This window comes from Lissotriton vulgaris, chromosome 6, assembly GCF_964263255.1.
Source record: "Lissotriton vulgaris chromosome 6, aLisVul1.2, whole genome shotgun sequence".
NCBI lineage: Eukaryota > Metazoa > Chordata > Amphibia > Caudata > Salamandridae > Lissotriton > Lissotriton vulgaris.
The window spans coordinates 316382704-316396875 of NC_141694.1; the positions used below are offsets into that span (position 1 = coordinate 316382704).

Consider the following 14172-nt stretch of genomic DNA (forward strand, 5'->3'; position numbering starts at 1 on the left):
ACATAGCCGTGACCCTTTGTGGCGTGTCCAACACAAGCCCAGGAGAGCGGGATGCAGGCTGCATTTTAACGCTGTCCACTTAAGGCACATACAACCAACCTGTTGTGCGAGTGGCCTTTTATGTTTAACGTTTGGACTAGATCCGCCCCCGGGCCTGCTGTGCTCGACACCCCACCCATAGTGCCTCAGGACCTCTGCACACTTCAATTTATACTTATTTTAGCGTTTTGCAATCATGCTGAAGTCGAACACATAGCTACAATGGAAGCATTTGGCCCGACGAACAAGTACGTCTGCTCTGTGCAGTTTGTATGCAACATGCGCAGTTAATTGAGGGGGTGGGTGGGGGGCGAGGGGAACGGTGGATAAGAGAAAGGTAGAGCGAGCATCATGGGATTTTAATACCCATGTATTTAGAAACCCAGTTTGGAGTATCTAAAGGAAAGGCTTTGTATCCATGTCTAACCACAGAGCCACAATCTTCTGTTGTACCACGTGCTGCTTAACAAAGGCAAGCCTGCGCGCACAAGTCCCTCCCTTAATTGCACTGCAATTGTGTGTAATTGTCATGTTCTGAGCAATGGTTCTACCACACACAGGGTGTGGCAACCTGCAGAGCAGTGTTCAGACTCCCTCACATAGCTTGCCTCCCCGTATACAATGGGGACATAAAGAACAGTTAGCAATACCCAATACTTACTATAATTTCCCCAAGTATTTCCATGCTCCGTGAAATTGAACCATCCCAATCGGCACTTAAAATCGAGTGTAAACAACCTTAGCCAGTGATGCAAGGCCAGCCAACGAAAATGAGGTTTCTGAACTCGTACAAGCGTTTGGTGCGAGTCGGCTGAAGGCCTGTTGACTCACGACTTTAGCCATAATGTAATTGTGCACGCCAGTAGGACTGCAAGTTCATTAAATGAATGGGAAAATCAAAAATACCTGCGAAAGAAAAAAAAAGTTAATATTTTGGGGTAGTCCCTTTTTTAGCTGTTCAGATTTGGAGTTCTATAGCTCCTGGCCTACACCCTTAAAAGTGAACACCGGTTTCATTGTGGCAGACACAATTACTTTAAAACTGTCCAGAGTACTTTGTGTGCACATTTATGGCAAACACCCAAGACATGTTAAATGACATCATTCCAACACAAAAACCTCAATGAATTTAAGATTAAGCGATGTTCCTTCCCCATGCGAACGAGCTCACGTGGTCATCTCTGGGCGCGTCTTCGCTTCCCTCAGATTCTAACAGGGAGGTGTCCGCTTTCTGTATTTTTAGTGGTGAGTGGTGAGGGCAGAGTGGTGAGGGCAGAGTGGTGAGGGCAGAGTGGTGAGGGCAGAGTGGTGAGGGCAGAGTGGTGAGGGCAGAGTGGTGAGTGGTGAGTGGTGAGTGCAGAGTGCGCAGAGTGGTGAGTGCGCAGAGCATTGTGTGCTGTTGAGTGCAGAGTGCTGTGTATTGGCAATGTTAATGACAATGCCCATTTATTTTTGATTTAAAGAAAAAAAATGTCATGAGCAATGCCAATAGCTCTACCTTTAATGATGCCGAGACCATTGCATTGCAAATGCTTGTTTTTAAAAGCATTAGGAGAGACAATGTCCTGCCTACAATAGCAAGCAGGACAAAGCTATTTGAGAAAATAGTGCTCGGAGGCTGTAATTAAAGCATACAGCGCGACAATTCTAACAGGGTGTTGCCATGGGAGGTTACAAAATGAAACAAAGCGGTACTAAGGCAGGACTACTAAGCCTTTTGACCAATGAACTGCCACAGTTTACAGTGGACAATGACACAAGCCAATGGAAAATGTAGGGTGGATGGAGCTTCAAGTCCCTACCTCAACGCAGCATCCCTCGCAGAACAGAGTATGTGCTGCCCAGGCTCGACCTAAAAACAGAAAAAAGGATTTGCTTGTCGTGTGGTTTAAAAAAAAAAAAAAATGTGTTTGCCTTTGGAGATTTTATCTGGTTTCTTTATATTCCAGCCAGACCATATAAAGTATCAAAGATTCCCTGAACGTGTACGTGAAACCGCTATTGTTTTGGAAACAAAATTGTTTGCCTAGTTGTACAATCGAAATGTGCCTGTCATTGACTAAAGTCTCTATTGCCCGTTTCTAATACACTAATTGTATTTGTTCTCTACTCTACAACCTGTTGTGTAATGGAAGAAAGTGTGAGCTTTTGATTCAGTCCTCATTCCTTTCCCTTAAAAATGTTTCTTTCTATAACCATTCATCTGGTTCATATACAGTGAGGAATAATCGTATGCAAACTTATTTTTTACAATGAGCAGCAACACATCAAGTACTGCAAATGAGGGGGATCCAGCTGGATCTTGGATGTGATAACTATTATTGAATCAGATCTGAGACAGCCCAAGTGGAATATACCGACTTTCCACCAAATGTGCCAAACCTGGGACATGTTCAGTAGTTCCGCCCCTTGATCCTCCTTTTCAGTTGACCGGAATAATTTGTGTTAATTCCTTGCCTCAGAATTACCATTACTTAGAGTCCTGGTCACTCCAGAGGTCGGTGAAATAATAGGGATTACAAGGTTTTTCTGAGTAACATGCTGGAATCTGTGTTTCTGTGGCAATTCCTGCATGTTTCCCCCCTGGTATTTCACATGGAGACTTCAGCTGCTCTTAACACCACTGATAACTGTGCTAGTCCTTGTAACTAGCCTTACAGGGCCTATCCAAGTTATCGTGCCACTGGTAAGGAGGAACTTTGTGTGCTTTCATTCAGAGCAGTTGCAGGGGGTAAGGGAGTGCTCTTCTTTTCAGTTCCAACACAAATTCCTCACGTAATGGGCCATCACTACACATTTAGCTTGTCTCATGTGGCTGGGAACTAGCTAAAGCTGAACACCTTAATGCAAATACCATCCAGGAAACAAAGACACTGAGCCTGTCCCCTCACAAGTTCGTAGGAGCTAAACAACTACCAATAAGTTAATATTACTTCACAAAAGAATCATATTTAGCAATCTTAAAACCGAGGAAGATATAAAAAAAACCTGTATGGTTCTACACCTTTGCATTGCAATTTACATGCATCTCCTTAATAACATTTCACAACTCAATGAGCTAGATTACAAAAATTGTATCTTGTGTCTTGCAGATAACAAAAGGAACTGCAAAAAAAAGTAACCCACTGAGCTGACTACATAATATACAAATCTGTGATCTGCATGTTATATGTTGTGCTTTGCAACAAGCTCATTAATCTTGTATCCCATTTTATGATGAGTCAAAACGTGTGACTGACTAGATTGCACAGTATTTTTTTTTTTGTTAGGCACAGGAAGATTACGTGATTTGCCCAGAATCGCGTGATGTTGAACCGACAACTAGACTCTAACCAGTTCCAAAGTCGGCGGCTCTGGCCGTTATGCCACATCCTTTACCTTACTAAACCCTGGAAAGTGCTGGGCACATAAATATCTCTAGAGCATGTGTCTTGTGTGTAAAATGCAGCCTGTTTAGGTCCACTTAAGTAGGTAACTATTACTGACTAACACGTTTGACCTTGCTGCCAAATTCCTTGCTGCAGACTGTTAAAAAAAAATGTAGGAGTTGAGTGCCAGGCTCCACTCCTCATGACTTCAACCCCTTTTTGCTGCCACGCTTTGACTGCCAATTTAGGGGATCACTGAGCATGGCCCTTTCTGCCTCGGTTGTTTCTCCCCACCACATTGTATATTGTTTTAAGACCCCTTGCTTTAAATGCTAAAAGAGAAAGCACACACCCCTAAAAGCAAAGTGGATGTTGGCTAAAATGTAAGATAGTCTGAAGGTCTTTCTTGTGACACGAGGTAACTTGGAAACTGTGAAAACAGTGGGCTGAACTCAGACAGTAAGATAAAAAGGTGGCAACTTGAACTTAAGCAGTAAAGGAGAAAGGGGGATACGTGAACTTAATAACAGAGTAGAAAGTGTGGGTGAGCTCAGGTGATCAGCACTGAGAGCCAGCAATCAAGTGGCAAAAGATTAAGAAAATTGTCACCAGATAATAAAAATAAGTAATCTCAGTTCATCGGGCATGAATAAAGAAAGCATTGTGTATGACCTGAGGTAGTAAAAGGTGTAGTGTTACGAAGCTGGGCAGCCCAAAGCATTACACCCATGCATTGTGGAAGCTACCTGAAGATTTTGAAAATGAAGCAGGCGACGAGGAAGGCTGTGAAGCCGCACACAGCGATCACCACATTCTTGATGGTGGGAAGATCTTTGAAATGTTGGACAAGGAGCAAACTTCCCCTCTGTGGGCAAGGAGGGCAAAGACTGAAAAATAAAATTAAATTGGAGGTTAAAAAATAAGTTAGTATCTTCAGGTTGATTTGTGGGAGCAGGGCAAGTGCATCAAACAGTATATATAGTATGGACTAAGATTGGCGACAATATAATCTAGAAACGCACCAACCTTCCTATTAAATTTGCTTACTTTTTTTATATTTATGAATTAAATTCAATATTTTATCATTTGTGTAGTTGATTCATAAATACTTTCAGTATTTTGTGTGTGTGTTTTTGCAATATAAATCCTCAGAAAAGCTTAGGCCAAGGTCCCTGGCTGCTAGTAATGATTCAGTGGGGGTACCTGGATTCCAGTAATGATTCGGAGAGGGTCCCTGGGTTCCAGAAATGTTTAAGAGGGTATCCTCTGAAGTCAAAACATTAAGAATCACTGCTTTACACTTGTTCCTTTGATTAAGCCTGACTGCTCTGTACTACAGCTACCCAAGACTGAGTTTAGGGTTTTATTAAAGAAACCTAACTCGACCTGAAAGAGTGTGGCATTATTACATGGTAAGATATCATCACCACACCACATAATAATCCACTTTCCTACAGTAACTATTGATAAAACCCAACTGTTCAGTAGCTAAACTGCAACATTTGTTCAGGTGTTCTGCGCTGTGGTGCTGGCAGTCTCTCCGTTATCTTGCTAATAATCTGGAGCATGGACAACAGTGATAAGGGTCTTAGGCACTTAGTTATTTATTTATATTTGAGCGGGACCTCTGTAATAAATGATGAGTTAACTAGGTTGACAAATGGGCAAAGCTATTTGAGAACCAGTGCGTTCTGCAATGCTAGTGTGATGTGAAGCCCTAGCTCACTTTATTTAAGTTTCTAAAGCAATTACTTTATCTCCTTCGGATTAACTGGTTTGAACCAAAATAGTGCTAGAGCTTAACTCTCAGGGAGCATGAGAAGATTCAGAAGGAGTATCCAATTATAGCTGGTTGCACGATGGAGCCTAATTTGGGGGAGGAAGAGGCTTAGAGCTCACCCTTCCCTATATTTCGATTTCTGTTTAAAAGATGGTGCAGTTTTGACACATTTCTGTGTGAAAAGGTGGTCTTATCACAGTGGAAGCTTGAGAGAGAGAAGTGACTTTAACTGCTTTGTGGGTATTCATTTTTCCAATTTGCTCCCCTTTCTTCTTGTCTCTGTTAAAGCATATTATGCAGGATTGTGTAACTAAATTGTGCTTGTTGGCTTTAATTTTAAAAATTTGCCCCTGAAGAGCCACACAGTCCTAGTGAGAGGAGTGTTAGTGAGATTTTGTTGTCAGCAGGAATGATACAAATGAAGTAATCAGTTTAGTATATATAAGTTTAGTGTATACTTTGTGAATAAAACATGCAAAAGAAAGGTTAGCAGGGCCTGCAAATAAACAACCTGTATAGGTTAGATACTGACCTTTGCCCTACCTTTTTTTTTCTCTCTTTATTTTTCCCTTTCCTTATGTCTGAATGTAATGGCCTGGGAATTCATGAATGAACATGTCTGGTGGCAATGTACCACACCACATTTCATAAGTATGTAAGCCTGTTTAAATTTCAGTATGACGGTAGCTGTAATGTAACATGATTGTCGATTCTCTTCTGTGAACTCTAATTTTCTTTCCTAGGTACTGTGGGCTGTGCTCTGGTTTTAGCTGTCAGTGCTTTCTATTCTGCTAGTGACGATGTTGTAGAGCTGACACCAACAAATTTTCATAAAGAAGTAATTCAAAGCGACAGTTTATGGCTTGTCGAATTTTATGCCCCATGGTAAGTATTAGCCTGTTGCTCTCTGCGAACAGGTAGTTAAGACATTCTTTACCATTTTTTAAAATATTTTGTTTGAGTTAATTTCCACTTAATTTCCCCTTGTCTCAGGAGTATCGTTTTGAGTAATCTGATTTAGTTTGTATGCTTGAAAAGGTATTCCTTGTATTTTAAGGACGACACGGAGGTGTCTTCTAATTGTACTTAACTTTTTTTCATCCTTCCTCTCCATTTAATATAGTGGGAGTACGGGATTTATCTGACCAATGGGAGAAAGGGTATTTGGGTGACCTCAGTAAGTGGGTATCGCTTGTGAAACCATTTGAATGAGGGAGCAGGTGAAAACTGTTACTGAAAGAAGTGGGTTCTCTGTATTTGTCTGTAGATCGGAGACTGCTCAATGCAATACAGTGGTACTGTTTTTTTTTTTAAAACTAGGTGTGGACATTGTCAGCGATTAACAGCAGACTGGAAGAAAGCTGCTTCAGCATTAAAAGTAAGTTCCAATTGTTTTTGATGCTACAGAGCCGTGAGTTGTATGTGATGTCAGAGGACTTTGAGCCAACCCAGTGCCCTTTCATTTTACATGGCTATCGCTTAACACCTATAAAGGCCATATCAAACACCTGGACAGTAACCAGTGGTAGTCAGAAATACATTTGTGTTGTGAAATTTTTTTATTCTAACTTTTCAAATTTGTTTTCCGAATTTGAGTTGACTGGCAGTGTTAGTGAGCTGTTTGTCATTAATTAATTGTTACATGAGGTCCTTACAACCAGAGAAGGGGTATTCAAGGTGCAGACCTAAGCCTTCAAAGGAGCAATATAAGCACCTTTGAGACCCCAGCTAATGAACCTAGTAAGCAAGAATGGGAGGGTATGACGTTTGTTGCCCTGCCATGACAGAAGGAGTGGAGGACCTTAACTCTTCAAGTTTGAATCAGTAGATCTCGACCAACTCTCCTCTTTAGATGAAGGCCTAATATCTCTTCACCTGATGCTTGAAACGTTTTTGAAGAGAACAGTAAATTGACAGCTGAAGTTTTTTGTTTTTTTGTTTAAAACGATTCCTGTTTGTTTCTCACCTGTTTGGTGGTTCTCTGGTTTGTTTTTCTTTTTGTCTTGTTGTTTTGTTGTTAAAGACTTTGATGATAGTCTGCATACCAAAAAATGTTCCATGCCTAACTTTTTTCCTTCTGAAAATAAACATACAATTAATCTTTCCACCTCAGTGATTTAGTTTAAGCCCACATTGTCCCATTACATGGTCTCCATTTTCAGGTTCTTTTAGCTGCCATCTATTTTGAGGACCAGTTCCGTTTATGATTGCTAGGAGGGTTGGAAAACACAATTTAGATTTCTTAACAAACTAGAAGAAAATCACGCATACAAAAAAGTCTGTAGTCTTTGCCAGCCAAATTCTGAAGGTTGCAAAGCTTTCTTTCCTTGAACTCTGAAAGCACAGGAACACAACACAAGGCACATTACGCCATGGCTTGGACTAAACTGCTCTCATTTAAAGACTTCCAGGTGAAGAAGAAGAAACTGAAGATCAGTAAAACAGACATACTCCAGTGTCAAATATTCAGCATCATTTGATCAAGACATTGAGGATATTAGGGACGCAGTTCCAGAAAAGTTATTTGCGACCGCAAAGAAGCTTATATCCAACCTATTTACTAGACAAAGGCTCATAGTTTCTATGTTAATACTCTAGGCAATTGATTTGGCATCAAAGCAAAAGAGCTCTTTAGATCAAAATAAAAAGACAATAGAGCAGACACACTTTTGCACTTGGATTTCCACTCTGAAAGTCTGATCAAGATCAGAGGACGGATAAGTATACCTCAATAGTAAGACCCTGAGATTAGTGATGACATTTTTGTGGGAATTATGTCTTTCATTCCACTCGCTCCCTTGGACGGATTACATATGAGACTAACGCAAGATTGGCTTGCATTTAATGATTACAAGTGTCGGGGGATTGGAACAATCTAGTGTTTGTCACAAGTAAATTGAGGGTTAAATTGAAATTGTCAGTGAGATAATTGACAATTTGCTGGCAGATCAAATATCTAACCCCTCTAACCATAGCAACAGACACATCTCACACAGGGTGTGATGCACACCTAACAAATATAAAAAAAATCAGAGGACTTTGAACTCCGGCGGATTCAGCACAACACATAAATGTAGACCTATTTTACAAAAACAAGGAAAGCCAAGCAATGTGAAAGGGACTTTGGGTGCTAATATTTACAAAGGAACAGCGGTCCCTAACAGCATAGAATTATGGTTATAATTATCGGACAAGTTACTTGCCTTCGGTAACGTCTTATCTGGTAGAGACATAGTCTACCCGCAGATTCCTTACCTTTGAACTTCCAGGCGTCCGACTGGATCCGGAAGATTTTTGGTAGCAGTACCCCTGCACGCCGGTAGATGGCGTTTGTTGACTCCACGTGACGGCGTGGTGTTTGTCGTCCGCGTCGTCAATATAACTCCCTCTCCAGTGTGCTGCCATCAGAACTTTTCATGACTTGCCACACCTTTCTGAGCAACACCTCTGACCTCCTGGAGAGGGAATCTGCTCTACCCTCGCGTAGCTCTGTCGGTGCGCCGCAGCACCTTTCTGCTTGCAGGTAGGTGTTCGAGGTCCTCCTCCACCCGCAGGCTCCTGCTTGCACCTCACTACTGGTGGCCAGTGGGAGAGCCTTGCTCTTCTGCTGGTCCACTCTGTAGATTTCTGTCTTGTCTGTCGTTGTCGTTTTTTTGTCGTGTTTGTGCACTCCCTACTTTTTTTGTGCTTTTTTTGTCTATTTGTTATTTATTTATTTTTTCTGCCTATTTGTCTATCTCCTTTGTGCCTTTTTTTTACTTTCCTGTGGCCGGTTTTTACTCCCTTTCTTGCCGCTGCTGCCCCCGCAGCCCCCCTGCCTGTTCCTACTCCTGCCTCCCAGCTTCGCTCCCTCCCCCAACCCCTACTTAAGGGTGGCCACTGCCCAGCGGGTTCGCCAAAGGTAAGCCGTCTGCGCCACCTGTGTCCAACGCCAGGGACCTTGGTCCTCCAACCACCCACCGCTACGACTCAGCTGCCCTCTGCACACTCCACCCCAGAAGAAACAACTGCCAGCAGTCGATGCCGAACACCACCCAGGGCCAGTTCTTCTGCTGACACTGGCGCCGCACCATCACCCACCTTCGGACGCCTGCTGCTACCTCCAACCCACCGGAAGCTAGCGAGCCTAAACCCCTGAGATGCATCCTCCTCAATGTACTCTCCCTACACACGCAGTAGCAATCTGGGACCTCCTCGACACCCTGACACCCGACGTCCTCTTCCTCACAGAGACCTGGACCAATGCCAGCTCCGCACCCGACATCGCAACCGCCATCCCCGATGGGTACAACATCCAGAGGAAGGACTGCCTCAATCCCCCTGGAGGTGGATTCGCCATAGTACAAAAAATCTCCCTCCAACTCACCCAAGAAGGGAAGGCATGCTTGAATAATCCACTTCAATAAATGTTTACAGCTTCTTGTTTTTTCATCTCTATGCGTCTGCAGAGGTGTGGGATGGGCTTGGTATCCTATTCAGTGCTATTGACTATTGATGAGGATGCCCTGAAAGAGAAGGATATGTTACTTACCTGTAATCCTAGTTCTCTTCCAGGGAATCATCATCCAAGTCTTAAGCAACCCGCCCTCCTCCCTGGACGAATCTGATAAGCAGCAGTTCATAAAAAATCTGGTGATCTGTTTAAGTTGCAGTAAAAAAAAGTACTGACCTAACTGTCACCCCTGAAGCGTGATGGGATACGGGGGGCCCTGGAGGTTTTAAAGGCATGGTGCTAGTTTTCACTTGATTTAATTTTAATGCAGCCTATTGGTTAACAATGCATTCATTGTCCTATGCAGTTTCATTTCAATAAGGCTGTATTTTTTAACTGTGTGCTCTCTTTTTCTGATTTACAGAAATGCTAGTCTTGTAATTGATTTATTAAAGGAAAATTCTATGTACATAGATGTTGTAAATAATTTAAGTAGGTAGCAGGACACGTCTTAAGGTTATTAAGATGGATTTATTAAGTTACATAGAATAAGAGAGCAGCACAGTAAAACCCCACAGCTGACCAGACCATCAACTGCCAAGGCTGGAATCCTCACACAGAAGATAGGTAGTATGGGAGGTAGAGAAGGTAGAGACACTAAGAAAGGACTACAGACACCAAGTAGTCATATTGAATGAAGTGTACACATACAACAATAGACCATTGTTATCCCTCAACATAGGCTGTAGTGCAAGTTTTCAAGTTTATTTAATAATGCTCAGCTGATCAAAGTCATTGTAAATCTTATAGTTGCTAATGCATTTTTTCTGAAATTTTTTAAAGACTACAGTAATGAAGCGTATGTGGGTTGATAATTGTCTAGCTAGGTTTTAAATAATGTAAATATGTGTTTTTTTGGACGAGGACACGTTAAGCTAATTACAATGAGATGTGTAAAATATTCATTTAAATCAACTAACTTTTTTCTTGTCTTATTAAATGTTGTCTATTAGGGTGTAGTAAAAATAGGTGCAGTGGATGCTGATAAACATCAGTCTCTTGGTGGACAGTATGGTGTTCAAGGATTCCCCACAATCAAGATATTTGGTTCCAATAAGAACAAGCCAGAGGATTATCAAGGTAACATTATGTCCACTTTTACATACGGATTATTATTATTTTTTGCTGTTGTGTGGAATAGTTTTATGACATATGCTGGCATTGTGTAATTGCATTCCTTCATTCAATGTTGTGTGCTTCCCATGGGTATGGGGGTTTGTGTTTAAACTTAGAGCTGTCAGACTTCCTTCCAATGGCAGTACGTTCATGGATCACATACTGCATAGCTGATTGCTATATATCTTGCTGTTTTGATTGCAGTGTATGTTATATTTTAGCCATTTGCTTGGTAGGAACATGTTCATTAGACCGTATTTATACCATGTGTCCTGTGAGTTTATTTTTGATGGATACTTCTACCTACAGATTCCCCACCTCCTGAATACTGTCCATAAGCCAGATTGTAACTTGAAATAACTCCTGTGCCAATAGGTGGTGACTTTGTTCTGTCTTGACTTCCACTTTTGATGTGACTTCACAGAACTGACATCTGTTTTTTTTCCCCGCTCTTCAACACAGATCCGAACTTGCTGTGCTCAAAACATTTTCTCCATAATTTGTTGTACCACTATTGTTTTGAGGGATATTTGCCCCGGAAATGTCAAGATTTAAAAGGTTTTGGGGTGGGGTAGCACACCATAGTTTATACAAAATGTTTAACCCGTTCTCTATTGTCCAAGTCGCGTGCACAATGGTGACGTGCTCAGCCCGTGTAGCATGTGGTTAACTGAACACCATTTACATGGAACACCTTCACGCTCCATCTAGTGGCACAGCTTATTGCATGTGCGTATGCAACCAATTTTTCACTTTTCGCACTTTTCGTAATTTCACGTTCGTCTCTCTTCATTATTAATCCACATTCATCACTCTTTACATCCCTTGCCAAGAAACAGCATTTTTCCAAGTTTCTTATGTAAATGCAGGGCCATCCGAACCTCTTAGCAAAAACACGTGCTGAAGCCAAAATCCGGGAGGTCTGTACAACCGTTTTCAGTCGTAAAGTACTCATAGAAAGCTGGACAACCAAAAAAGATGAGCTTGACAAACCAAGTGAAATGCAGCTTCCGAAGCGAATTAGGGCACACAATTTAATTCCAGCATCGCAGTTTTCACAATAGACTAGGGTAGTGCTTCTGTTCACGTCGCACTCACTGAAAAATTAGGAAAAAATGAGTTTAAAGGCAGAGAGCCTTGAACCTGCTACATATATGTACATACAGAAGCTACCTGCGCATCCTACGAGCTTGAAGCAAACAAGGTGTCAGTCTGTGGAGAATAAAACTATTATCCCACATCTAATTGGAAGCAGTTAATGTAGCCGTGGTGGGCCGGAGAGACAAGCGGCAGGTAATAAACATGACATTACACTATGTGCAGGCGAATAATGCTCAGTGCTGCCTCAGCCAGTAAAGAATTAACAGGGATGGAGGACCCACGAGAGAGGAACTGCAGGCTGTGAACAACACCGGATTTTTGCAGGAAAGCGGCTGTCCTGTAGAACAAGTGGTAAAGCCAAAATGGTTCTCTCCATTCACCCCCACAGATCGGTGTCTTCATTTACCCGCAGCAGCCATTTAAATGAACAAGTGCTTTTAAATATAGTCGAGGTTTGTTTCTATGAAGCAGCCAGCATGAGGAGGCGGGACCTCAGCGGGATGTGAATTCCACAAATAGGCTGTGTTGCCCAGACAGGGATGAGGGACCAGCGTACGCTGTGATTGAGGCTTTTCATACTGGAGTCCTTGCATTACTGCAAGTCACGGCACTACAAGGAATTCAGTAATGCAAGTCACAGCTGTATCTGTGACGTGCATTTCCTTAAATTGCCATTCCCTGCGTGTTGTTTTTACTGTGTGGCACACTATTATTTTTACAACCTATTCTGGCACACATCCCTTCCAGTAAAGTGATTGTAAATGGAGCAGAGGGTTGTTTACATGAAGCAGCCAACGGTAAGAGTTGGAAGGGCGAAGCTTCTGGGAGATGCACATTCCGCTAGTAGGTTGCGAAGGCCATACTGCGAGGAGGGGCCATCACGCACTGCGCTCAAGACTTCTCCTACCAGAGTCTTTGCAGTGCCAATGAGCAGCTGTGGGGCTCCGTGCTAAGAAAATATTTGACATCCAATGGTAAACCATGAAATTGGGCGCTGTGACGAAATTTACAGCCCTGTTGTTATTTGTGTTCCAAATGGAAAAGCGGGAGGAGAAGCTGTGCTTTCCCATTCCTCTTTGAAAACGAGAAGAAGAGACAAATAGTGCGCACAAACGAACCCAAATAGACAGGAGGTGAGGAGTACATGTAATGGGGCCAGTAGCCATGGGAGGGAACCAAACCCCAAAAGGGGGGGACACACAGCCAATGGGCCAATGAAAGGTTAGGTATTCGAAGGACACCGAAAAGTATAAATAAAAAATGATTGGCATGGACGAAACCCACAGAGTAGATACAGCATGTTTCGAAAAGACAACGCATGCGCGCTGCCTAGGCAAGACCTAAAAATGTCTTTCCTGATCACTTGCACTGGCAGCAGTTTAACTGACCAGCACAAGACCTATCTGCTCGTGCAGGTATTGAAGGACTGGGCTATTCTAAGGCCCAGCGGTGCCAGGGGACAACACCTGAAACCTTCGTGGGTTACCTGTTCTGGCGTACAAATCACAGAGACACGGGACACTTCCTTCGGCGTCAAAGATCAAGGTTTATTTACTGCAGGGAATACAGAAGTCTCAAGAAGTTCAGCATGTGTAGGTTCTAGGAGACTGCTTCAAATTGCAACAGTGGATCGCTCCTTTTATACATATCTTAGTCATAGCACAACATGGTGAACAAAAGGTTACAACTCAGTTCCCACAGTAAACTTCAAAAGAGTCGCTTTCATGTCTTCAGGAGCCCGGAACATAATTACAGTAGCATCGCCGGTTCCCAACTGTAAAAGTACGTTATCCCACCATTAAGTACATTCCATTCTGGCTGTAAACGAGTTAAAAGAAAAGACAGGAACAGGTGCAAGGAAGACGGAGATAGACAACAGATTGCAAAAGAGTGTAGGGAGCAATATCGGAAGTACGATTGCAGGATCAAAGGACTCTTGCCTAAGGCATGCACGGCTGAAACAATAGACCGGCACGGCAAGATGAGCCTCGAGCGGGGCCATCTGCCTTTGCAGTGTCATCCCCCTCTGCAGTGTCATCCCCCTCGTCATAAAGACACCCTCAAAGGAACACGTCTCTTCCGCAAGAACTTGGGAATCCCAGGGTCACGAAGCGGACAGTGTCCGTTCGCTGGCTACTTGAGGGCAAGAGACAAAATGGATGCCGTATCTAAAATGGAACCCATGGGTTCGGATGGAGAAACCCACGAATAAGAGGAACGGTTCAGGCCAGCGTAGCGAAAACTCGTACACCCACTAAACTCGTCATTTGCGGTTC

At 42.7% G+C, this 14172-nt stretch overlaps 1 protein-coding gene across 1 annotated transcript in view; it reads left to right on the forward strand.

Annotated features, from left to right (window-relative positions):
• PDIA6 (protein disulfide isomerase family A member 6) overlaps positions 1-14172 on the forward strand; it is a 116053-nt gene that overhangs the window by 10074 nt on the left and 91807 nt on the right. The window contains exons 2-4 of the mRNA XM_086926335.1: positions 5931-6072; positions 6508-6565; positions 10633-10759. Of these exons, the coding sequence (XP_086782461.1) occupies positions 5931-6072; positions 6508-6565; positions 10633-10759 (327 nt within the window). The remainder of the gene's footprint in view (positions 1-5930; positions 6073-6507; positions 6566-10632; positions 10760-14172) is intronic.